The sequence below is a fragment of the Thunnus thynnus genome, chromosome 17 (genome assembly GCF_963924715.1).
Source record: "Thunnus thynnus chromosome 17, fThuThy2.1, whole genome shotgun sequence".
NCBI classification, from domain to species: domain Eukaryota; kingdom Metazoa; phylum Chordata; class Actinopteri; order Scombriformes; family Scombridae; genus Thunnus; species Thunnus thynnus.
In genome coordinates this window covers 24,366,696-24,393,186 of record NC_089533.1, presented here as the reverse complement: position 1 = coordinate 24,393,186, position 26,491 = coordinate 24,366,696, and the positions used below count along the sequence as shown (strand labels likewise).

Here is a 26,491-nt window from a genome sequence, read left to right as displayed (position 1 = left end):
TAAGGAAAAAAAAAAAAAAGGCAGATTTGACATCTGTATGCGGGTGATTGTTGTTCATCCACAGATGTGCATAAAAATGTACATTTTTCACAGTAAATCTCCATCTGTGTGTGTGTGTGTGTGTGTGTGTGTGTGTGTGTGTGAATGTGTGCCACCTTTAACCCTGCATCCCACCATAATCACACACCGAATCCACACACTGAACATCAAGACTCACATCCACTTCAGGGTTCAGTTATCAAGCTGTCTATCTGTCCTTCACAGCAGGGTCATACGGGTCACCATGACTCACAAACTGCCTCACTTTTGCCTCATGAGCTGTCAAACTACAGCCTCACATCTGGACCCAAGGTGCTATTGTCAAGCAGCAATCCTCTTCTGCTTTTTTTTTTTTTTTTTTTTTGCCTTGTCTCTCACTTTTTTTCACTCCTTTTCTTAACCGTATATCTCTCTTTTTCTCGCTCTCTTCCCAGCCGGCTCTCTCTCTCTCTCGATTCCTCCCTCCCTCCCTTGGTTTTTATATAGAAAAACATTCCTGGTGTTCTACTCGGCTCCAGTGAAACCTGGTGCTTATTTTCAGTGCCCTAAATTGATAGCAAATGTGAGGACAGATCCCTCCTCTCGTTCACTCTTCCCTCCCTCCCGGCCCCCCCACCCCCACCTCCTCCCTTTTTGGCATTAACAGTGAGGATACGTGGAACATTTTTGTGACCATATTGAACCCTGGGGTTTTATGTTTTTGAAGGTGTTCTCCTTTATATTTAACTGCATGTGTTTTTGCTGAATTTCTGGGGAGAGAAAGTCTACAGCCTGAGAGTCTCCTTGAGAGCAAGACTGAGTCATAGACTTTTTGTTTTTCAATAAGCCCCCCACTGCACCGTGGAAACCAAACCTGGTTAGCCTCAGCTGTCTTTACCCATAATTCAACAATCCCAGTGTGTTTGTTTTCTCTTTTTGCCTCTCTCTCCCCCTTTTGCTCTCTCTCTCTCTCTCTCTCTCTCTCTCTGACTCTGTAAGTGAAACCCTAACTGCTCCCTTCATTTTGATGCAGCCAACTGAGTTCTGCTGGACCAAAATGCCCTCTATTGTTATGGATGTGCGCCGTGGAGAGAAACTGAGCCTCGTAGATCGTCCCTCTGTGGGTGAAACTTGTAATGGTTTTGATTAGAAAATGGGGGAAGAAAACCCAGTCAGCTCCTTGTGAAGTCTGTTTTTGTTTCAAAACGCAAACCTTTGGACTTTGTGGGCAAATGCGAAGGTTTCGCTTGTAACTTTAATAAACCAGCTTGTAAACTAAACCTTAAAAAATGCTACATCTCCTATTTGTTTTCTTTCTCTCATGTATTCAGATAATCAAGCACCTAGCCACCGTAACACCCAGTTCAGTTACACACACAATGACTCATCCGCTCGTCAGTCAGTCATGTGGCTACACTAATTTATGTCTCACTTGTCGCTGCAACACCAGTGACGCTGCTGTCTCTCATCAGTTTTTGATGCTGCTGTCTGTCATCACTTTGTAAATATCTGCCGGCACAACACAGACAGATAGTTAAAGAGAACTATAGCATGTAAAAGCTAGCTGGAAACACGGCTACTGTAGCTTTAGCTAAAGTTACATTTATTTCATCCCCTTAGTTCTCTCTGATAGAAAAAAATATCAGTTTTGATGAAATGATGTTAACAATTCAGTTTGCTTTTAAAACTGCACATTTTAATGTATCAAAGTGCAGATTCATTGTATTTTGATTTGAACATAAATATAGTAGACACAGCTAGCAAAAAAAGAAACAAAAACAAAGAAACTTTAGCAGATTTTAGCCATATTTAGCTAACTGTTTTGGTTTTCCACTCCATACTTATACTGTTTGGTTTGATCTCATCGCATCATTTAAAGCGTTGGCAGCTGTTTCTAGCAAACAAGCTTAAATATGCTAACTAAAAGTTTCCTAAGTCTGGATGTGTATGCAGGCAACTATTTGCTTAATTGTTAGCTATAAGCACTTCAAGTTATTTCAGGGCTGTGTGTGAGTTTCTGCGAGTTTATTCTTTCTGCCCCCTAGTGTCCAAAACCCACTCCATGCAGCTTCTGGTAGCCCCTGGTCCAAGCTAGAGGACGGTGGTAGGCTAGCTGGTGGTTGTTGAGCTCTGCACGGATGGAGAGCCAGGCCTGCCTGTTTGTATTGGCCAACTTTCAGCATTCCACATGTCTTTGTGATTTTCAGCTCCCTGACCTCAGGAGACCCTCCACACTACTGTAAGTTATACTCACACCAGGAGCACATGGACCAAGAAGAAACGCTGAAATCCTATTGGTTCTTGGCTGGTTTCTAAATGCACATGTAATGAAAAAAAAAAAAAAAAACTGCAGCCACACTGCAGCCGTCACAGCAAATCAACTTTAACTCTAAAATATACAGTGATGATTCCTCTGAATTCACTAAAAAAAAGGGCCACTGACATCTCTCTCTCTCTCTCTTTAAAGAAAGGCAACTCTCTTTTTCACTTTCTTTGCATGAAGTTAAAATCTCTGGCAACATCTCATTACTTTCCAAAGACCTTTTAACAGTGCTCCTGTAGGTTAAAGTATGGAAAATGGTGAATGTCAGCTCTTTCAGCATTGGAATTAAATCTGATGAGTTATTATATTATTCCTAAAATATGGATGATGAAAGTACCGCTACTGGAGATAATTTGCTTTTCTTGGTATTATCAAATACAATCAATCATTTATATCTACAGTTATGCTGAACTGTGTAGGAAGTGAGAATGAGTGTGTCTAAAATTAAAGTCCACAGTTATCCATGCCTGCACAGTGGAGATGAGAAGATGGAAGCAGTGTGTTGAAATTCCCCACTGGTGCACCAAGTGGAACAGTAAGTCGGGGGTAGCAGACTACTGTGTGTCACTGTGAGTCTGCAGTCACCCATGTGGGCTGTATCTTTTGCTCCGATGCATTGTTAGCAGGGCTAGTCATGGGGCTTCCAACGAAAATGAAATTAGGAGCTAACAAAGTTAGAGGTGCTAATTACAGACTCACGCTAACTGCCTGGTCAGGGGAAGGGGAACAGTCGGATTCCATCTCACTCTTGGATGTCTCTTAATTTAATTCTCTCTAACCAAATATGACACCCTGTCCAGTGCCTGAACATAGTCCATTGACTGTACAAGCAGATTCTGTCACTGTATGTTGGCATAACAGTGTCAGTGTCACCTTGCCCTACTGCTCCACATTCGTCACCTTGATTGACCCAGCAGGCTGTTCAGCAACATAACAGAGAGAAGCAAAGGGCTCATAGTGCATCAAACTGTGCGTGTGCGTGTGTGTTAAGCAGAGTTTGAGGTGAGCGGTAGGTTAAAGAAGATACAGTAAAGAGAGAATGTGGCAAATTACCCTAAGAAACGAGGAGACAGTGGGTGCACGCACGAGATAAGGAGGAGACATGGAGGTGATTAGGGTGGGGTGGGGATGGGGGGGGGGGGGGGGGGGGGGGGGGTTCATAGCCAAATTAAAGAACAAGCAGGGCCTTGAGGCTGATCTAAACAGGATTTACTTGTTGCTGTCCCGAGGTGACTCACTTCACTCATTTACCCAACACTCCCAAAGACCTCGTTAATTAAGGCACAGAAATGCTAAACAATCTGCATGTGTGTGTGTGTGTGTAGGTGCGTATGTACAATCTTGCAGTCTATCCAAGGAGGGTTGAATTGAGGGCAACTGGACTCGGTTGTAGATACTTGAAATTATTTTTTGGATAGGGAGGACGGATGATTTGAAAGAGGAGTGAAGGAATAGAGAAACCATCCTTCAACAGAGGAGGACGTCTACAACACCAGTTATCCCTCACCTACAATACTGTCCTTTCATCCCTTCCCAGGAGACTTAACAACCATTTAATTCACATTTGGCCTCATGTGACCACTCCAACCACTGTTGTTTACACTTGGCCTTAGGTGACTCTAACGATTCTAACGACTGTTGTTACACCAGCCGGGAGCACTAATGAACCAAGTGGTATCAATTACCTTGATAACGACCCCACAGATGTTAAATACCTGGGACTCCCTACTAGTCAGTTAGAACTGAAGACGCCGCTTGGATGAGAAGCAAAACGTCTTCAAGTATCTACAACCGTCCAGTTGCCCTTGATTCAGCCCCCCTGGGATAACCATGACCTGGATGACTGAGAATCTTCACAGAAATCTTGCAGTCTCCAAGTCCTTGTACACATAGTAACTCTGCATTTGGATTCTTGTATTGAATTATCTGACACTGACACCCCAAATCAGCGTCTCATGAACACCCAGAAACACAAAGTTAATTTCATGCTTAAATGTATATGTTACAGTCCTACTCATTCCTCTAACAGAAAGTCTCTAACAGCCGCATGAACCCAATCACCCCATACTGTGTCCCCTTGCCTGAAAGAGGCTACAGGATTCAGTCAGTCCGGTTTATTCAATCTCAGTCAGTAGAATAATAAATTCTAACCTACAATAAAGAAATCATAATGTCATAAATCCTCAAAGCAAAACAGCTACGTGACAGGTGGAGAGGCGGAGGAGCGAAGTCAAAAAGGAAAGCTTTCTTGCGCATGTCAGGCCCGCCCCTGGGTAAACTAGTCTTTGAATTTCACATGTTACAACACAGGCCTCAACATATAAACATAGGCAGAGCACACTCATCAGCAGGTCATGGCGGGATGTCACACTGCAGTTACCAACCCTATTATTCAAAAAACCAAAAACAATAACTGTCAGCCACAATCGACAAAGCTGGGAACAACGCCTGGATGGGCTCCATCTCCCACTTCGTACCTCTGCAAATGGAGACCAAACTGTTTGCCGCCCCCCCCCTCCCCTTCACTCGACCCGAAGAACACTCCTATATCCGCCCTTTGCCCTAGGGATGTGTGTCAGGATGGTTTACACACTAAAAACAAACAGGCGTCCCATTGCAACAGCAAGAGAAATGGATGTGGGTTTGGACGAGGTGGGAGACGGAGGGAGGAGGGATGGAGTGGAAAGAAGGAGGCAGGATCAGGGTACACATGAGGGAGAGAGAAAGACAAGGAAGGAGGAAGGGAGGGGGTATTGTAGAGCAAGAGAGTGAAAGTTGTCATAAAACGACAATAAGAGGCCTCAGTGCCACCCAGTGACCACATCAAGGCTTCTGTAATGACAGGCTGTGCAGAACACATGTCGGCCCGAGTGGTGGAGTGTGTGTGTTTGTTGACGCGTGTGCGCCCTTCTGTCACTGCTAAAAAATGGCTTCGTTAACCGAGTAATATTATTCTCAGCATGGACACATGCACAGTACATCATCCATACCACAGAACAACACTCGACAGGCACAGAGTGTACACATAAAGCCTTTAATTTAGAGTATACTGCTGCAGTACTTTACTGTTTGTAGTGCAACTTGAAAAACTTAAGTTACTTGTACTGAATGTGTAACTGGAGCCGTTTTTGCTTGTGACCAATGTCTACTTGTGACCTCACAGGTTTTGGCCTCAGTATGGACATGAGCGGTGCAGCTCAACCAAAGAGTGATTTTCCTTCCAAGATTGTTTCATTTGAAGGACTTGAAGAGGTAATAGCATCCAGCATTTCACAGGAAAATTTCAAGAAATACAGAACAAAATTTTTGAAAAAAATAAACCCAATTTTATGTAGCAGATTTTTTTCCTTATCCATTTAAGCAGATCTTTGTTGGGACTCTAAACCCTTGGTTGGGAACCACCAGTTGAGCAGATTTAATCACAAACTTAAAGGCTTTTCCCCACTAGGCCTATTAGAGTGCTTCTTTCCTCTCCTGCTTTCCCTCTGAGCATTCGTTGTGCACATCCCAAAAAAAATTACAGCTTTGCAATTTGCAAGATGCGTATAAACCTTTGAATTGTGGGGGCAGTATATCTGGATGTGAAGTAAGGACTGATCAAACAACAATAATAGTCGAAAAACTACAACAGCTTGTCGCCTTGCTGCTGCTGCTTTTCCTGCCCCAATCTTAACATAAAGAATGTTTTTAGCTCCTTAAGTGTCACCATTGTGCAATGAAGACATTTCCAAGGAAGATATTCTGGTGTTAGCCAGGAATGAGTTGTACCTGATCTGCTGCATAGTGGATATAATTTTAAATCCATCAGGTTCACACATTGTGCGCAGGTAGGTACATGAATAAAACCATTTGTTTCAAAGCTATCTGTCAAACCATGGTTCACCTTGATACAAGCGTTGGAGTACAGATTGCCATCTTCCTGCTGTGTTCATTCTAAGATAAAATCACATTGGACATAACTGGTCTCTATAACTGGATGCTTGGTTACTTCACTGACAGAAGGCTTGCATCAGTCTTTGTGAATATCTGTCCCAACTCTTACTCTTGCTTACTCTCATTTTCATCAAAGCTCATGTGACTGATGAGTCCTAACGTGTTTCCAGTTCCAGTCAAGAACTCCTGCACCAAACCCATGACATCACATCCGGTTTTGGTTCTGAGGCCTTTTTCATGGCAGACATTTTGACTTGTCACAGCAGGAGAAGCTCAGGTGAAACTCATGATGTTAACAATGGCTCAGATCTATTTGTGTCCCATGAAGCCATACCAGTGAGCTATCATTCACAACAGCAGAGCCCTCAAACTGGCAAAACTAAAGGGGATGCAGCCATTATTAATCTTATTAATTATCCCTGTGCTTTTCCTGCTACGACATGTCAAAATGTTGGCTATGAAAAGTTTTTGTTTCCAAGCCTTAAAGTGAGGTCACTGTGGCCTCAAGTAACATTTATGGGATGATGGTAAATCCTAAAACACAGCGTAACAGTTGCACAAGAGTCATCAAGTCAGCGAACTGCATCAGTAATGTCAGTTACTCAGCAATACAGGGTCTATCTAAAGTTTGCTAACGTTAGCTAACATTAGTCTCAGTAAGCTACCAGTCATACCGAACCAAGTAAGACTGTAGCAGCAAATCCCATGAATGTACAATACTGAAATGAGAGGGTGCTTTTTATTGCTGGTGAATCCAAAAGCTACATACTGTAGTCTCACTTATAAGCAAAACTGCAGTGACCGCACATGTTTTCCATCCGCTCTTAAAGACAAACATCAGCTGTGACATCATTGATTGGGGTGGGGCCAGAAGTTCAACACGCGAGTTTCCGCCTGTAAAGAGCAACTCAAGAACGGTTTCGGACCTCGTGTTGTCTACTGTGGATTTAACATTAACAGTGTTAAGCTCAATGTGTTAGCAAAGGATGAAGAATACAAGACAGAGTACACTAGTGGCCTTTAAATGTCTGTCCGTGCATGCAAAGACATATATAACTAGCTTTTACAATGAATGGATGTGACTTCACCTCCTTGTCCAGAGTATCCTCATATTGAGGAGTACAGAGCATTAGGCTAGCATGCTAATTGAAACAGCCTGCGTAAACAGGCCAGAGATTGGCCTTGCTGCAGATGCCCTCACACCAAATGTCATAGACATGTGCGGCGCAGCTGGCATCTATGTTCAGGGCAAGTTGTTCAGCTACATGCAGAGAAAAAGAAACAGGAGCTTATAACGAAACAGGCCAAGAAACAGTTGAGAGATATTCCAAGAAAAACCTGAGCGTTTCCAAAATAAAATCAGCAAAGTTTCACCCCGGTGTGTGATAAACAGTGTGTGTAGGACACGGCTGTTTACCAGAGCAGACCTGGACAAAGAAAGCCAGACAGGCAGCAGTGGAACGATGGAGGGACCTGAGCCCAGGAGAGAAAATCCTGTTCTTTTTCACAAACACCTTGTAGAAAAAAAAAAAAAAAAAAGCCTGACCACAAAAGAGGCTCTGTGCTCGAGGCTATTTCAGTTAAGAGTTCTAGCCAGGACAGATCCACTGAGAGCAGAGCAGAGTGAGATGGAAAGAGAGAAAGAGAAAAGGGAGCTTTATTTGGTTAACAACTTCCACGAATCAGTATGGGGGAAGAATGTGTGTAATTTGGCACTGTTTGTTTTGCATTAGGATATAAAATATGTCGGGATTACTTCATCACACATCTAAAGCCCAATGAAAAGGAGATGGGCGAGAGTCTAGAGGAGGGGAACCACAGTTTTTTGTAAGTTGGGTTTTGGGTAACATCAAATGTGTCTCACTGGGACGACGGCTTCGGCATAGCACAGTGAAAAATGTCAGCAGCGAAATGACAGCCTCAAATGAGCATAAATCAACAGATACAGCAAACTATTTAGCAATGATAATGACGTACAGTCTTTTATATACAAAGTATCTAAAACTGAAACTGAAGGCTGTTTTGTGTCTAGAAGTGCTGTTGGTGTATTGAATGTGACATTGCTCATGTGGGGTAAAAACTCATTCGTAGAAGATTTTATGCATACTGGCACTGGAGTCCCCTGAAAGACGGTGAAATAGCAGCTCTCTGTGTAAGCCATCTTTAGTTTACCGGGATAATCATGGCTCTTATCATAAGGATTTCCCTGTGTAGCTGCCTGAAGTGTGTAGTTTGAATCCATGCCCACAGACAAAATCTTTCAGTCCATCGGAGGGGCGGAGAAAAAAAAATGTTCTAAGCATGTATCAAAAACAGAAAACTTGGCCTCGGAGTAATCACATTAGCAAGTATGTTTAGGTCCTGGTGGAGACTCTGGACCGAGGTGGTGGGGATAATAAGACCGTTCCTGATGCCTTCAGTGTGAATGGGATCTTTTTAGGGTCGGTTTTACAGCCAGGCCAGAAGGGAAAGTAAACTCAGATGAAAAGAACAGAAACAACAATAAAAGAGCAGGCACAAGGAAAAAAAAAAAAAGCAAAGCAGGGATCTGAGATGCTCTCAGGGCCAAAACCGCAGATAAAAATCTAACCGCAGAATGAAGGCCAGATTGCTCTAATTCACTGTCATCTCAAGTATTTTTTTGCTCCGCATGGAGGGAGAGAGAGGGAGAGAGAGAGAGAGAGGGACAGAAAGAGCGGCAGAGAGCCCCTATCCTCCCCTCCTTCCCTTCCCCGTCCGCCTACACCCACTCCTCTCCTCCATTCAGATTTACTGCTCTTAAATTGTTAGCCCTCTGCTTTTAATGGCCATCTCTAGATCATCAGCTCTTAAAATAAACACTGGGGCTTGGATTACCTTCTCTATCACCATTCCACTGAAGCAGAACACGCTTGCAGGGACTGTGCCTCGCTGCGCTCTCCCCTCCTCTGTCTTTACGTTAATTCTCTCGGTGCGCTCCTCTCTGTACGTCTGGGTTTGCTGGAGGAGAGCCTCGTATTAAAGCTGAACAGCAGAAGAATCGAAACTCAAGTAGGGCTCAGAAGCAGGGTGGTCTGCGTCTAATAATACACCAATCAGATGTTACCGCACAAAGGGCAAATAACAGTCTAGATCATCTCAATTGCTGCTGGTAGTAGAGGGATACAAGAGAGAATGAAAATACCTACTAATAAGTGTAATTGTAATATTCAGCCACTACTCCTCAATTAGCAGATCATTTCTAAGCAGAATGGGATTTTGGGTAAATTTCAAGCTCATATGGTTTTATAGCTTTCCACTTCTGCGGCGACAGATTGCACCCAGTCAAGCACCAGTGAGGGGGACCCAGTCGGGGCCTGGTTTACCTTCTCTCCGAGGCCTGCGCACCCTTTCTCAGGGCAGCTCACCCCACATGAACGGTCAGTCTAATCTCCGGTTCCAGCTGGGTCATATCAGTGCATGTACATTTTTATCCCTGTTTGCCTGAATGTGGTAGTTTCCCTTCACGTGTACATACATGGCCCACAGGCATCAGGTGTGAAGTGGGTTCAGGTGCTGGGTGAGCAGGGGGCATGGGGTCGGTCCGGAGAGGACGCTCATATGCTCTGCTGCCGGGAGCGTTTGTTGTCGCTCGGCTTGCTTTTATGGCACACATGAGCATATGCATGGAGGCACGCACACGCACACACACACTCATATATACACAAACAACAACTAAAAACCTACTTCACACACTTCACTCCTACGGACTTAAAGAGAGCCACTGGGGATGTCGGCTTAATCTTTTAAGAGGAAAAGCAGATTGCATTTGAAAAATGAAAGGGGAAGGGATGCAGGCTCATGTTTATGAATGATAATTCAGCCGGCCAACTCACACGCAACTGTTGTATTAATATGTGAATACGCAGTACTTATACTGTAGTTAAGGTTTTATGTTTAGACTCCGACCTTGTCACTCCCCACAGAATATGCTGAAGATGTTTGCGGAGAGACAGAGAGTGGGGAGTGAAGATAACAAATCTCCTTCATGGGAAACTATCAGAGGCAACAGGTGGATGTAAGGGTGGAGCAGCTTCAGATTATGAAGAAGAGAACCGAGTGTGGCAGCTTTAATATACTGTGACTCATTTTGCACAATTCAACATACTCACAAGCTTCACTCCCTTCTTTTAGTGTTCCACTTAACACTAATGTTCTGTTTGGGTTCTTGAAGAGCACGGGCTCTCTTAAACAGCTCAAAAGCATACTTAACGTTCCTTTAACAGCGTCATACTTCATGACTTTTCCTGATTTTATAAACATAAACGCCTATAAACATGATTCTCAACCTATTACGTGTTTCAGAAGCGTGCTACTTGTTAGATAGAATGGGTTTTCATATCCTCTATATCTATGATTGGTGTTGGCAGTACTTTTTACACAGCACTGCCCTTCTGAAACCCAAATAAGTGTGTTTGGATTTCCATATAGTTTTAGAACAGTTTCAGATTCATAAGAGGTCTATGAGGTAGTTTGACCTTTCTGGGGTCTAACTGACCCAAACATACATCAGTATGCACAGTGGGATAACATTGTACATTTCTTGGTCTGTGAATGACTTTTCAGCAAACAAAACAAATAGATATGTGTCTGTGTATAGCTTGTATTACATATAAAACATTACAAAAAACTTTTTTTGCTGTAATAACAGTGTTTTATGGTAGTTTCTGTATTTTGTTACCTTCATCAAATGTGCAAACTCAGTTTGTGGCAAAGGGAAGAGTCACCACTTCACTACTTTTCTACATTTTGTGTTATGATAAGATCAGAATAAAAAGAATAAACAACATTTTGAGAAAAAAATGTTGATTCTACAAGTATTGTTATTATTTTTACATGTAGAAAAGTGGGGAATTGAAGCCAATCTCACCTAACACAAGGCTGTTTTCTCTCCCTGTCTCTTCAATCATAGTCTCCCCTCATTTTAAAATGATAATTTATATCTGAGCCGTCATCTCTAAAGGTACTTAGAGCTTCTTAGAGGATAAAACTCACGTGTAAGCCCTCTGGACTGAACTAAGCTGTACAAAATGTGTGAATAACATTAAGAGAAAAATCTGCTCTAAAATTACAGTTTGACATTTTTATCTCACTTGGTCCACATCCAGTGACAAGTGTTTTATATATCCAGGAACAGTATATCATAACGCCAAGCAAATCTAATATCCTTTCTTTTTCTCAAAGGAATATACATTATTCCTTAGAATCTAAAAATCACATTCTGACTATAAAAACCCAAATGTTGACATGCAGTCAGTGCGTAGCAGCTGCATGTATATGATGTTTATGTGCTGTGTATGTATCTACTTATCCATCTGCATGAGTGCGGGGATGCCCTCTATAGAGTGAAAGTGATCTGAGTGAATTCCTCTGGCAGAGCTCAGTGCTCTGGTTGCCCACACAGTGGGCCGCAGTGCCACGGAAACGGCCCAGCACTGCATGGCAACTCACCGTGCCAACCAGGCCAGTCGCTGACACTCCTTGGATATCACCCAGGAAAGGTACACTGAGAAAAAAAACAGCTACGTGGCCATGGCAACTCTATTCATCGGCCTTTCTGGACAGATACAGTAAGGCCATTTAGCCAGTGGAGCATGATAGCACGCTGGTTGTTTGTTGTGAGCTTTAAGGTGACACAGAACTTTTTTTTTCTTGATGCAACGAAACAAAATTGTTCCATAATGTGTATAAAATATGTAAAACTAAAATATAGTTGGACATGTGTCACTCCGATAAATAAATCCAAACAAACAATGCAGTTTCTTCAATTTCTTTCCCCCTAATCCGCTCCATATTTTTATTGCTCACCAGGGAGAGAGGGAAAAACAGTCTTGTTTTCCTATCATTTATTAAATGTATGCATCCGAGCTGCCAATAAGGATTCAAATGAGACTGAAATTATAGACGGGAGAGTTGAGCGCTGACAGTTGACGGGTATAATGAGGATGCTACCATCCAAAATGATGCATGTGAAATGGATCTGGCCGTCCACATGAAAAGCAAACAGACGCAGAAAGTGAGTGAACGTGTCAGGTGATTTCGGTGATTTTTTGAGCAGGAGCCCGGAGCTGGACAGAGCCCTGCCCTGGAGAGGGTCTTCAGATGAAGTGCGAAGGAGGAAAGAATCTGAGAGCAGAGCTGTGAAGCGCAAGTGCTTAAAAGTGATGTGAGGGGAAAAAAAAAAAAAAAAAAAAGCACAAAACACAGTCTCCTTTATTCTCTCCAACGGCTTGTTCAAAGTGTAAATCCCTCTCTTCATTTTCTTTGTCTCTGTCTGAGTGCCGCATTTGCTGTTCAGCTGCTCAGAGACGTGGCGGGTTTATTTATTTATCCATCTCCCATTAATCTCAACATTTGCACCGACAAACACGGAAGTAGTCGCATTAGCGCCTAGTTTGCACCTACCTTCCCCTGACTATCGACTCTCGGGATGCACGTGTCAGAGACAGAAGCGAGCGAGGCGTTTAAGTGGTGTTGGAGAAGAGAAAAGGGGAGCAGACACCCAGGTGCGCCGGCAGATGCAAAAAAAACCCACTTGAATACAGGCTGCCAGAACGCCTGAACTTAGTGACTTATTTAAATACATGACAGACAAGTTAATTACACAAGTTAGTCTAGTTAAAAACATTTAAAACTACAAGTATAGAGCTGGAAAAGCTGTTGAAAGAAATAGAAAATAATGCAAAAAAAAAAGGAGATTTATACGTGGACTGTACCTTACAGTCAATAGCTTTTTTTCCATACGCTTCTTCGCACTGGGAACAGGACCCCCCACCCCCTGCGACCCCATATATTCTCTCTGTTATTTCAGGGAACAAAAGCTGAGCTCTCGAGGCCATGGGTGGATCCATGAAAAGAAGAAAGGAGTCCTGCTCCTGGTCCTGGCTGAATAGGGGCCTTTCACACTTAGAGAGGCCTGTTTACTCTCCCTCAATAATGGGTCTAATTTTCTGATCATTATTGAGTAATTCCATCCACCCCCACACCCAGTATTTAACGCTTTCTCCCATCACTCACGGCACCACGTTCTTGTCTCGGAAAGGCCTCGGGGTCTCTGTCCTGAATGATGTACAATACATGTCCTTCAATCCCTCTAAATCCATCAGTTCTTAATCCTGTCTAGCGTTTCCTGCTCTGCCTGTGACGACACCTGAAGACATTTAGCAAAAAGAATGGAAAGAACGCAAAGGCAGAAATTAAATTCACATTAAAAATAAAAAAAAAAGAAGGGGAAATCATTCATCGTTGTTAATTTGCGTGGATGATTTTTTTTTTTTTCCACATGTGGATTCATTCTCTCCTCTGATTGGAGAAGAGCTGCGCTTTATCCTCCATTTTGTTTTGGACCTGAATCCACAGCAGCACCATCACACTGAGTAACAATATTCGCTCTGCTAAAAGCTGGTGGAAAATTTGGAGAAAGGAAACAAAAAAAAAAAAAAAAAAAGGAATAAGTCCGGTAACGCGATAGCCGTTTTATTCAACGCGCCGACACAAAATCTACACAAAATACGAGCTACGTTTAAACGTTTGTGGAGCTCGCTTTTTCTGGACTACCCGCTGTGAGAAAGCATCCATGGTAGAGGTGGTAGGGGGCGTAGGGGAAGCGCAGAGGGGAAGAAGTGTTAAACGAAAACAAGGATATGGGGGGAAAAATGTTAAAATGAGAGAGAGAGAAAGGATCAGAAGGAGAGAAGTTGGCAGAGACTGTGTGTCGGTTTGAAAAGCTGGCACCTTCTAAACAGAGCTGCAGCTTTGGGTGCCAAATGCTGCCAACCAGCCCCACTAGCCTGAATATCTGCCCTCCCTCTCTCTTTGTTTTCAGCATGGCATTTTGCATCATCTTTATTCTACGCTTTTCTTTTTACTTTATATCAGTGCTCAATATCATCCTAAAAGCAATGACTGACGTTTATTGCCGTTAAACGACAGAATAAATAACACAGAGGGGAAATTAAAGGGAGACATTTATTCATCTATTCATTATTAGTGTTCATTTCAAGGATTTTATTTGGGTTATTTTATTTAAGAGGATTTTGTTTGCGTATAATTGCTCTGAAAAAGCATCGCTCGAGTTTGAGACGGTTTGAAATAAAAGCAAAAAATAAAAAATAAAAAAATGCACACAGCGAGGTGGGATCTGTATTCGGCGGTGTGTCGCGGTGTTCCTGTGCCGTTTTCCGTATGGAAAGAGCTGTCCCAATTACAGGGCAGTCTCCCCGTGCTCTGCTCCACTGGACCGAGGGAACAAGGCGCAAGGCGGACTGATCAGAATCTGGCTGCTGGGAACGGGCCCAGAAAAGACGCTCTCTCCTCTTCCCTTCCTTTTCCCTCTCCTTTCTACTCCTCTGCTGTCCTCACCTCTCCTCTCCTCCTGCTCTTTGCCCCTCGGCTCAGGCAGCTGAGGAGCCAAGCCTGTGTGGGTATACGTATGTTTTTAGGGAACAGACAGATTTCAGGCCTGGCGCCTGTACAGAGAAAGAGAGGACTGGTCATGCAAATTCACACACTGAAACAAAACGGTGTTAGAGACCAAAAATAACACACAAAGAAAGCAGGGGGAAAATGTGCGCGTTTTGTGTTTCCGTTGTTTTGTTCTTTTTTTTTTTAAAAGCCGTTCAGGAATACAAGAACATAAATACAGCAAATACTCGACAGATAAAAAGCTATTACAAGGGTTGATTTGCTTGTTTATTTCATTGCATGTGTTTACTATATTTATTCATGTGGTTTTTTAATATGTATTATTAAGCAATTTAATTTCTCAAGAAATAAATAGATTTCTGTTTGGTTAATATCAGCTACTATTTGCTAACGAAGGAGGAAAAAAGTGAGCTGCTAAATTGCTAAAAGAGACACCATAACATTTATTTATTAACCTTAATTATACAAATAATTAAAAATCACTGTACAGTGAAATTAGGAAATAAAGCTAATCCATGTTGCCCACAATAGGCACTTTCTGGTACAAGGAATTTTTCTATTTGCAAAGCTAAGACCTGACCTTTGTTTCAACACTGAACTTAATTCAATCATATACTCAGTCTTTTGTGTATCTGTTCCAGTATTATTCACTAAACTGGATAATTACAGTGAATATGAAGCAGGTTGGCCTGCTACCAAGCCCATAGAGCAGCTCAGCAGTCGGACCTATAGAGAGGTGGAAAGTTGGGAGAAATCAGTTAAAGGAGGTCAGAGGATCGGACCCAGCATCAGCAGAGCGGTCTGCGTCTTTTTACTGATTTACTTGGAAGCCCTATCATACTGGAATAATCTGTTTACCAGCAATTCCTTACACTCCGCATACTCCACTCTTCTTTTCTCTCTCTCCTTCTTCTACCACACACACACACACACACACACATACACACTGCAGAAAGCAACTGGAAAAACTGGGGGCTCTGAAAATGGGCCAAGCATGGGCGGTTGGAGGCCCCTATGCCTCAGTGCATATTAAATCACAACAGTGTCACTGACACTGTCCCGTCATGAGAGGGGCTTGCCGAAGCTCAAACTTTATTGGGCACATTATTTCAAATGACAACAAAGCGTAAGAAAGTTTCCGTTGAAAGTGTCGGACCAGCAGTGTTTTTCACACCAGATGAATGTGGCTCCCTCAGCGCCGACACTCTCCATTTCTCTGTCGGCCCGGGTTACGGACCGATGCCAGAACACTGGAGCACAATTCTGCTCTCCGTCCAGAAATCCCTGCTCTGCACAAGACACTCAGCCAAATAAAAGAAGAGATTTTTTTTTTTTTTTTTTCCCCTTTTTTCATCAATATGATTCCACTCTTTTCTTCTCCTGCAACCACTCAGCAACTTACTAAGCAAAAAAACAAACATCGCTTGATTGTATGAAAATATTACTGCTCTGACACATTCTGGTTAAACAAGGCCACAGTGCAAAGCCTCTATAAACCATCACACACAGACGCCCTTATACATCTCTGTGTGTAAAAAAACAAATCCCACTGTGTCCTGTTTGTTCTCCTCTTCATTATGTAACTGCATCTGATAACTTTACCTCCGTTTGAAGCTCAGGATATTGGGCAAAGCAGATAAGATGTTTTTGATGGATTAACGTGATGTGAAGGCGTTAAGTCTCTCAGTCTGCCTGTTTGTCTCCCTGCCGATTCCTCTCTTTGTTCGCCTCTATTAAAAGATACTCTCTTGCCCATTTGTAATGTCGGGAGTATGCGCACAGACACGCTGATGGGTAAATGAACATCTCTTAGGTTCACAGTCACACCAGACCAGCATGGTGATATGGTGTAGGCTGGCACACACGCACACGCACACACACACACACATTTGGCTTTCGGACCTGGCTCAGGCACCTCTCTGGTTCGTCTGTCTCCAGTACAGAGTGCAGATATGGAGGCTGCGCTCTCAGAAACATCTTTTTATCATAACAGCTCAAGTAATGAAAGCCGTATGAGGCAGCTCCAGGTCCAAACATGACTAATGCTGGAACTGTGCGGATTCGTCAGACTGACAAATACGGAACACGTCGCTCGAAAAACATGACCTGATCCGGAGTCTCTAGGTGGAGAAAGGCCCACGGCAGCGCCCAACTGGCGAGCCAGACTTTAGTTTCGACAGACATGTGATCAAAGATGAGATCAGATCCTCCTCACTCCCTCCTCTCTCTTTTCCTATCTCCTTCACTTCCTGCACATCCCTGAATCATTATTGTTATCATCATCAGATGCAGCAGAATCAGTGAAAAGAAAATGAACACTTTTGGGGTCGACTCTCATCAGTCCGTGACAATTATATCATGCTCTGTGTGTGTGTGTGTGTGTGTGCGTGTGTGTGAAGCCAGGTATTTGTCAAAAGAAAATGATCGGGCTCTTTTTGGTAGTGAAACTTTGCAGCTGCAGAGCAGAAGTGCAGATCAGAGTAAAGCTCTGCCCAGCCGGAGTGGCTTTGATCTGTCCCAGCTAGCCTGCTCTCACTGCCCCGCCTGGAAGGCCGAAGTCTATAATTGGACAAAAGCAGAGACACATAGTGTACTGTAGGGAAGCAGAAACAGAGGAGGGGGGTGAGGAGGGTGTATCTCCTGTCCTGTCAATCACGCTGCTTGAAAGCAGAGCCCCCCCTGCAGCTGGCGACAGTGACATCAGTGGGACAAGAGAACTGAAACACTGCGGCGGGGACGGGCCGGCTGAGACGGCTGCGATCCAATCATCAGGCCTGGCAACTGATGGCTTCCGCAAGACACAGACACCCTGGAATGGGGAGCTAAGAATAAAACTGTAACGCTGCCACCCCAAAGGTTAGAATGGAGCCACGGTCTGTCTGTCTGTCCTCTGTAAACTCTGGTTAACCCCAGCCGGCCTCCTGAAAAACAGCGCAATCCGAGCTTACAAAGGTGGATGTTTTTTTGTTGGAGTTATTTCCTCACGTCCTCTCTGTTCCACTCTAGTCGTATGTGCGAGATGCTGCACAGACTGTTTTTGAGGTTGCTGTGGAAAAGCTGAGCAGGATCAGAATAAGAAACCTTCTTCCTCCCATAGCACTGGACTTGCGCCTTTGTTGGCAGATGCAGCTCTACAGCCGAAATACACCAGGCAGGGACGCGTCGCGTCACGTAGGCGGGGCGGAGCGGGTTTTTTTACCTGCTACACAGACTCCGTCTTTGTAGCGTGTGGTTGCGTGCCAGCCATTGAGTTTTGCCAAGTGATAATGCGGTTGGTTATGGAGGTTTTGGAAGCGTAGGCTATATTAACTGATACTGAATTAATTAACTAGACCGTTCTAACGACAGGATCACGTTTACACATTGATTTGATTGATTTATTTTAATGTGCAATGTAAAAAAAAACCCACAAGGTTGCACTGCTGCGTCACATTGCCTCTGGTAAAATTAGGTATTTATTTTAATCATTTAATCAGGTTGTACTCGTTTTTTTACTCAGTTCTATGTAGTTTTTACTTGTTGGAGAGCCAAGTAGCCGTGCATAGAGAAAAAAAAAATAGACCAGCTGCGTAAAAATAGAGATGAGCAACGCGATCCACGTACACCCAGCTTCCGTGGTCAGTGTAGCAGCTTCAGTTCATTGTAATGGACGCACTCTGATGCGGCCATTCCTTCGGCAGACGTGTCGCGTCACGTCCGTGCCTGGTGTATTTCGGCCGGGAGCAGGGAAAAACAAAAATGAACAATACTAAATTTAAGATGAAACACAAGCTTTTTTTTCCAATTTAAAAAAAAAAAGGCTTATAGTCAATTAAGAAAATGTGTGTGTGTGTTCTCCACTGAAAAACAACAACAATATTTGAAGCAGATTAATTGAAGAATGTTCACATATGTACAAAAAAAAACCTGACAAATGTGATGCAAACACACAGCAGACAGATGAAGGCTAGTGCAGAGTATGTACGGGGGTGAGTAGCTGCTCAGTTCTGGCAACGGGTAAATAAAGGCTTTACTCCGAGGGGCACCAGGCTGCGCTGGGAGCTAATCTGAGCCGTGGTTCGCCACGGCACATTGTGGAACAGGAAGAGGCGCTCACGGAGGCCCCGCAAACTCAAGCAGAGTTACACACTGGGCTGAAAGGAGCCTGGCATGGGGTACTCTGTCACAGAGGAACGCTGCACCTCCCTGCCAAGGAGAAGAATTAAGCCCCTGTAACTGTATGCCAGTCTGTGGTAAGAGAGCTCAGGATAATAATAAAAGGGGCAGAAGAAGGGTCTGTAACTACAGTATGTGTGTGCATGATGAGACAGTCAGTGTTTACACCTGACTCTACCTGCAAACTCCTGGATCCTGGAAACATGCCAGCTAACTGCACTGTAACTGAGGAGCAACTTCATGATGAAAGGCAGAAAATGTATTTGCACATTTATCATATTGTAATTTAATACTAATAAAGTATTTGCAGAGTAGCTGGGCTTCACTAGTGAATATACAGTATTACTCTACTGCTGCTTTAACCAGTCACATATAGGATACAGCTTGTCTGACACACAGCACCTGCACAACCACTGATGCCCCATCACTGAGAGAGAGAGAGAGAGAGAGAGAGAGAGAGAGTCTTCTTTTTCACATTTCACTGGACTTTTTTTTTTTTTTTTTTTTCCACATTTTTTAACTGAATCACAAGACGCCTACACACCTCAAAAAAACCTGATACTGTTGATGGTTAAGATCTGTTTTGGTAGTGAACACCACACCAAAACGAAGCTGCAGGGAAAAAGGATTATTTTTCAATGACAGTTCTGCTCTCCCAAGACCAGAGCAGTAATACCCCATTAATTATGATATACTTCAAATATTATTGTACTTGCTTTAAATAAGTATAACAAAATATTATGTTTTAGTTTTACATCAGGAGTGTTTCTTTTTGGCAAAAGCAATAAAAACATTGTTAGTAAATTAATATCATTATGTTAATTTAGCATTACCTATTTAGTAACACAAAGAATAATTCTTACTAAAATATAGTTAATCTACTAATTGCAAAAATCAATATCTATAATATGACTTTTTTCCATTGAAGTGCAAAAACAACTGCAAAATCTAACAAACTGAACCATTTCATTTCACGGCATGGATCTTTTTCCAAGAATGCCTGCAGGTTTGTATACACGTAACACTAAAATATTTTCACCCCCTCTATTTTAACTTTATGGTCGCAGCAGGAAACACGTGTACCGAAGATGGAAAAATAAAACATCTCATAAACAAACAGAGGCAGAGCCACGCTGTCATAAACAGAAAAGTCTCAACTTCTGTGTGTCTGGTGTGATCGGTACAATCGGATGAACCACGCACAAGGCGGCTTGGATGAGTTGTGTTTGAGGGAGAGCTCCCGTGTCTGTCAGCGTGTGAGTGTGTACCCCTGTGAGTGTGAGTGTGTGTGTGTGTGTGTGTGTGTGCGTGTGTTTGCTGGCTGGCCGGTGGAGGAAAGCAGAGCAGAGTGGCGTTAAGGCTGAGGAGGCTGAGGCTGCAGACAGGCGGACTCTCCCTGCCTCCTAAACTACCTGGGACTGGGCCAGCTGTCACTGCGTTCTCCAGACCACCACACACACACACACACACACACACACACACACACACACACACTAACATACACACAAAAGGGCCCACAGACACACACACACACACACCTCACTGCTACTGACGCACACCAATCTCACAACAACATACACATGGATTACAGACACATGACAAACTGCCACACACATGCCCCTCACACACACACACACACACACACACACACATGCATGGGCACACAGATAAACAGGTTTGCAGATGCTTTTGTTTACAGATGGCGCTGGGAAACATGCACATTTGGATTTAGACAAATTTGCCCACAAATACTTGAACAAATGTACCAACGCAAACATATCTCTAGGTAAACACAGGTTTTAAGCCTTACTGTCAAATTCTCAGAATCTCTTTAAACCAGATAGAAACATCTATCTCCCGAATATTTTTTTTTTTTGGAAGATTTACATTGTGCGGATCGTCCCTTTAAATGTCAGGCTGTGGTTGATATCTTAGTAATGACTGTGTTTGTTGTGTTTATCAAAGCCTGGCTCAGGTGCATAGTGAAGGGCACTCCGATCTGGGACTCACACGCCAGAGTGTGTGTGTGCGACACATCACACGCTGACCTGTGTGTGTGGCTGCGTGTGTGTGTGTGTGTGTCGTATATGTGATTACAGTAAGTCTGCCTACATACCTGGTGTGTGGACGAAGTAGGCCAGGTAGAGGTCCAGCTCCTTCACTGTCACTCCAATGTGGTGCGGCTGGACACACAGGCCGTGGTTGGAGCACTGCGGCGACTTGACCAGCCGCTCCCCATCCGTGCTCTCCAGGGGGCTGCCCTTGAACAGGATGACCATCACCAGGTCCAGCCGCCACACCTTGTCGGCCTGGCGGAGGCAGTCGATGCGGCGGATCTTGCCCTTCTGGTCGGGGTTGGACAGCACGCAGCAGGGGGGCTTCTTCCCTGTGATGGTGAGCACAAAGTCCTCGCGGAACTCGGGCCGGATGTCCTTGCGGAGCTTGGCCAGCAGGCGCGAGGCCCACTTCTGCTTGATCTCTGGCTTCTCCCCCAGCAGCTCGTCCTTCACTGCGCGTTCCTCGTCCTTGGTCATCCTCTTTTCGTGCTTCTTGAAGTACTTGCGCTTACGGGCCTGCAGGTTGAACCAGGTGTAGGAGAAGGCACGGACATGGGGGAGGAGGGCCTCAATGAAGGGATGAAATTCATCCTGATGAGAGAGAGAGGTGAGGTGTTAGGAGGCTTTAAAAAAAAAAAGGATTTAAAAAAAATGGTTTGAAAGAGAGCATGCAAATCTAAAATAAAAGCTGTAAAAACATTTAGGCATTTTTCAATGAAAAGGAGGCAACAGTATATCAGTAAAACTGTATTAAAATATCAGATAATACACTGATTATAATGTAATTGTTAGTATAATCAAAATTATTATAATTACATATCAATTTAAAATCTAATTACATAGTTTAGCAAAATATCAAAATTCCAAAAAGCAATTCAAATAAATATTCTGATCTAAAATGTCAAAATATTCTGATCCATCCTGATAAAATATAAATAAATGTGCAGCAATAAAGAGGAAAATTCATCTTAACTAAGATACAAATGTGTAATGCAAAGTCTTTCATTTGCCTCCTTTTTCAAAAAATAAACACCGAAACATTCAAGACAACAACTACGAAATGCATGAAATCAAATCCAACTGAAAAGCTGAGCCAAGCTGCGCTCCCGGTTTCCTGCTGTAAAAGAGAAGTTATTCTGCTGTACCATAATACCTTCACTACATATCTCTGGGCAACAAAGCCCAGATCTCGCCATAGCGTTCCTGTGCCAGGGTTGCCACACACCGGTCGCTCACCACCGCCAAGCTTTGCCGCCACAAGACCACTGTTGAAATGTGCTGCTAAAAGATCAGCCATACCATTCCTATCTCTGCGACCATGCAAAGGGAGCTCCAACCAGACTCACATTTCCACAACAAACTGAAAGCAGACAGAAATCACCACAGAAAACCACACTGCTAGAGGAAGACAGACGGCCTGGTAGTTACCATTTTGCACTCTCATCATAAATTTGGCACAGCGTTTAAAGTGAAAAAAAAAAAAATCTCCTGCACCAGTTTTTTTTTTTTTTTTTTTTCCTCCCGCGCTCCCCAATGTAAAGCAAGTGCTGGTTTGGCAGGGTTTGGAGAATTAGCAGATGAAAAAAAAAAAAAAAACTTGGGGGCTTGTAAAAAAAATAATTAGCAGAATATGCTGCTCACTAAAAACAGCGGGCCAAAGTTTAAAACCAAAACAAAAAAATAACCCCCAAGATTTTTAAGGAAGGAGAAAATTCACGTTTGGCTGCAGCAGGACCTCGGCCAGCGGCTCATTAGACAAAAGCAGAAAATGACAATGTCTAAAAAGACAGATCAAAACTTGTAGCAGAAAAATTGTAAAGTAAAAATAGAAATGTTAATGTGGGAGAAAAAAAAAAAAAGGAGTTCAGGGATAGATGCACTTAAAATAAACAGTCCTTTGTGCTTTCCAAAAAATAAAAAAAAATGAACCTTGAAAAAAAAAAAATCCTTGGCAAAGTGTAATTGGTAGTGGTGTCTGTTCTGATCCCTGGGCCCGGCGCAAGACTCACACACACACACACACACACACACACACTCGCACACACACGCACACACAGATGGGGGGGCCAGGGAGAGCAGAGCACAGAATAGGGAAAAAAAAATAGAGAGCCGAATCAATGTTGGACGAGCGCATACGACCGCTGGCAAAGCCGAGTGCTGCTTCTTTTTTCCCCTTTTCTCTCCAACTCTCTCTCTTTCTCTTTCTGTTTCTCGCTCGCCGTCTCTCGTCCTCTCCACGTTCTTTCCCTAACCATTGCTTGAGCCTTTGCCAACACGAGTAGGGCCCACCTATTTGGCAACAAGATGCCTGTAGCCCAGCCAATGCGTTAGCTTCAAGAGCTGAAAGGGAGGGAAAAGAGAAAGAGGGAGGGTGGGGAGGGGGGTGTAGTGGCAATGAGAGGGAGAGGGAGATAGCGAGAGCGCGCAAAAGAGAGAGAGAGAGAGAGAGAGAGAGAGAGAGCAGGAGGGAGCAGGTGGGAGTGTGTGTGAGAGAGAGAGAGAGAGAGAGCGCGCAGCCTTGTTCGACGCTGCACAATTTGCCAAATCGACAAGTTCCACTCTGACACGGAGGCAAAGTTCAGGGGAGCAAGTCTTCTCCTGCACCAATCCCCGCAGCCCTCAGCCTGCCTCCATCTTTACTATGGCCGCCATCGCCTCGTCTCCCTAACCCCCACACACCCCCGCCCTCCTCTGAGCCTCTCTGTCTCTCTACCCCTCTCTCTGCTTGCATAATGCCACCTTGGCAGAGGATGGCAAAGAGAGGACACACAGCTTCAGAATCCCTCCAGACCCCACCACCGGCAGCTGCTCATGGGTTTACCACAGCAAACAAAGAGGGAGAAACAAACCCAGGCAGCCACACTCCTCTGACTGCACACACCACACACATAAATGAATGACGAGATGATTTAGAGGCACGGATACAGTAGGGGACATGCAAAATACAGAAATGGTTACAACAGGCGGCAGTTAGAGGGAAGAGAATTCTGCCTCGGCCGTATCCACCGGCACACGGCGAGCAGAAGACAAACGGTCAGTAGAGTGGGACGTCTCCCGCAAATCCCCAATCCCAAATTCGCTCTGCACACTTCCTCCTGAACTCCCGGGAGGCTTCGGCGGTCGGTACTGCGAGTGGCGACGGCTGCCATGTTTGCCTGATCGTGAAGTATGTCATTCAGGGTTGCACCTGCTCCGCAGACAGCTAGTCTGAGGGCTCGGTGCAGCTCGAGTGCTGCTGAATCACAGACTGACAGTGGAGGCTTGTGACCCCCAAACAAAAACTACAGACATACAAGAGGAAAAATGATGCTGTACAGAAATGATATCATTCATTAGTTTCACGTGCAGTTCTGACAACAATCACAACTCCACGAGGAAACAAAACTCAGGCTTCACTGACAACCAAACTGAGTCCATAACTGTTTTCATTCTATAACGTTAAAAATCCAAGATAAGGACTCTACTGCTATCACAATGTCCAAAAAATCCAGAGATCAGAGTCTGCTGGCTTCTAGTCCGAGTCTGAGTTTCAAAATAATCACCAACATCATACACTGGGATTGTCTTGTGGTTTGAATTCTCATTTAATCAAAGCAAAACTGCATTATACAAACAGACAGAAGGCAGACCCACTCCAACACATTTATACCACCGCCATTCTCTCTCTAATAAACATCACATTCATCCCAGTCAGCAGAGCGTTTCAGCTCCATCACACAGCCATGAAGGCAACATCAGCCCCCAACGAAACACAGACTCTCACCCATCATCCTGCTAACACAGTGAAGAACAACACACCTCCACAATCATCCCCCCCGTCTCTCTGTGTGTGTGTGTGTGTCACCGGCCCATGCCAAAGTTTGATGCGCGGTTAGATAAAGCAACAAAAGGAAGCCAGAGAACAAAAAAAAAAAAAAAAAAAAACCCAAAAAACGTGATTCACAAATCTCATTGTGAACGTATTCCACCTGCAAATCCAGGAGACAATAACTGGCACTTGAATGTGATTCCTGTGTGTCTGTCTTTCAAGAAAAATTAAAGCTTCCTGCCATGACCCTGCCAAAATGCAAATAAAGCAGCATTCAAATGTCACTGGAATTTGACTACAAGGGGGGGTTCAAGTCATTTTCCTTAGCTATGCTATTTGCCTGAAAAAAAAAAGTCACATATTTATGTTCCAGGAATAACTGCGATGCTGATTTTTTTTTTTTTTTTTTCAAAGTGCCAAATCTGGAGGGAGAAAACTGGTGTTAAGTGTGCATGTCTCCACTATCTGCCTCTACACACCGGGCCTGTGACGCTCAGGTATTGAAATATGCACTCATTTAGGTTATCCAGCTAACATAAACCCATCATGGAAAGTGTGTTTCGGTTAATCTCCTTACCTTGCAAATTAAATTAAGGACAAATGCGCTTGGCCTTTAGCTTTAATTCGGGATTATTATCAATTAGCAGTGGGAGCTGTCGGTGTTTTTCTTAGGGATGTTTTTACAAGCTTATAGCAACGGGAGCGTTAAATACCTGTTCACCTGCAGACAGAAGATGAGCTAATTGCCTTCACCTTGAATGTCCCAGCATTTATTAAAAAAAAAAAAAAAAGCTGTGACGCATCTGACGGGTTCAAATTAAAGCCCGGAAACAAAAAAAAATCTCAAACAATCCCTACGCGAGTCAGTCTAATAGACCAACATTCACCCAATTAAAGTCATGGATTATTCTCTGCTAACACGTCTCTCTGGCTGCGCCCCCCCCTCCCCCTCCCCTCCTCCATCCCCCCCCCCCCCCCCATCCCCCAAATATCACCCAGGCCCCGTTAATAAGACGGAATAAACTCAGCCAAAACAATTAAAAATGCACCATCATTCTCTCTCTTCTCACAGAGCACTTAAAATATACTGAATAGTTAAAAAAGAGTGAAGACATCATCCACGGGGTCTGCCAGGAATAACATAAAAAAATGGAGAAAGAAAGAAAAAAAAAAAAAAAAAAAAAAAAAAGACGGGCTGGCGTTCCCGCAGGCGACGCGTTAGTGCGCCACCGTCACTATAAAACCCGCCGTCAGTCAGTGCAAGAGGAGAAACACATGCAAATAAAATGCTGTCTGTCAAGCAAATGAACTGCAATTTCCTCTAACCACCTAAATGGATACTGTTTAAGATGTGAAATCAGAATTTTAAAGGGTTTTGTTGTTGTTGTTGCTGTTAAAGCCAGAATAACCTGTCTGCTTCTTTAAATTAGATTTGTATTCTATTTGAAGAAAAAGTTATGACCCAATTCAAAAAGACTGATAAAATCAACTGAATTATTCAAATGTATGATATTGTGATATCTAAAATATAAATCCGAGTACTACACCGCCTTTCCTTTGTAAAAGCGTCGATTTCAACCTTTTATTTCGGGTAAAAGTGTTTCGTCATCACTGCGATTTAGCTGGAGCTAAACCAGACAAAGGAAATGATGTTGAAGTCCTTTATTTTTCTATTCTCTGCACGTCTGACCGAGACTGTCGAGGTGGCTGCCAACTTCAGATTAACTCTTTCAGTGAGGAGAGAAAAGGGTCTTT

General features: G+C 43.6%; 1 protein-coding gene across 13 annotated transcripts in view; it reads right to left on the bottom strand.

Moving 5' to 3' along the window:
• The window catches only part of nfixb (nuclear factor I/Xb), a 152,833-nt gene that overhangs the window by 79,414 nt on the left and 46,928 nt on the right, over nt 1–26,491 (bottom strand). For 11 of the 13 annotated variants that reach the window (XM_067615762.1, XM_067615769.1, XM_067615764.1 and 8 more), the window contains one exon: nt 20,988–21,519. In XM_067615762.1, the coding sequence (XP_067471863.1) occupies nt 20,988–21,519 (532 nt within the window). Of the gene's footprint in view, nt 1–20,987; nt 21,520–22,081; nt 22,272–22,356; nt 23,190–26,491 lie in introns of those variants that run through there. The other 2 variants (XM_067615774.1, XM_067615767.1) reach the window with 2 other exon arrangements.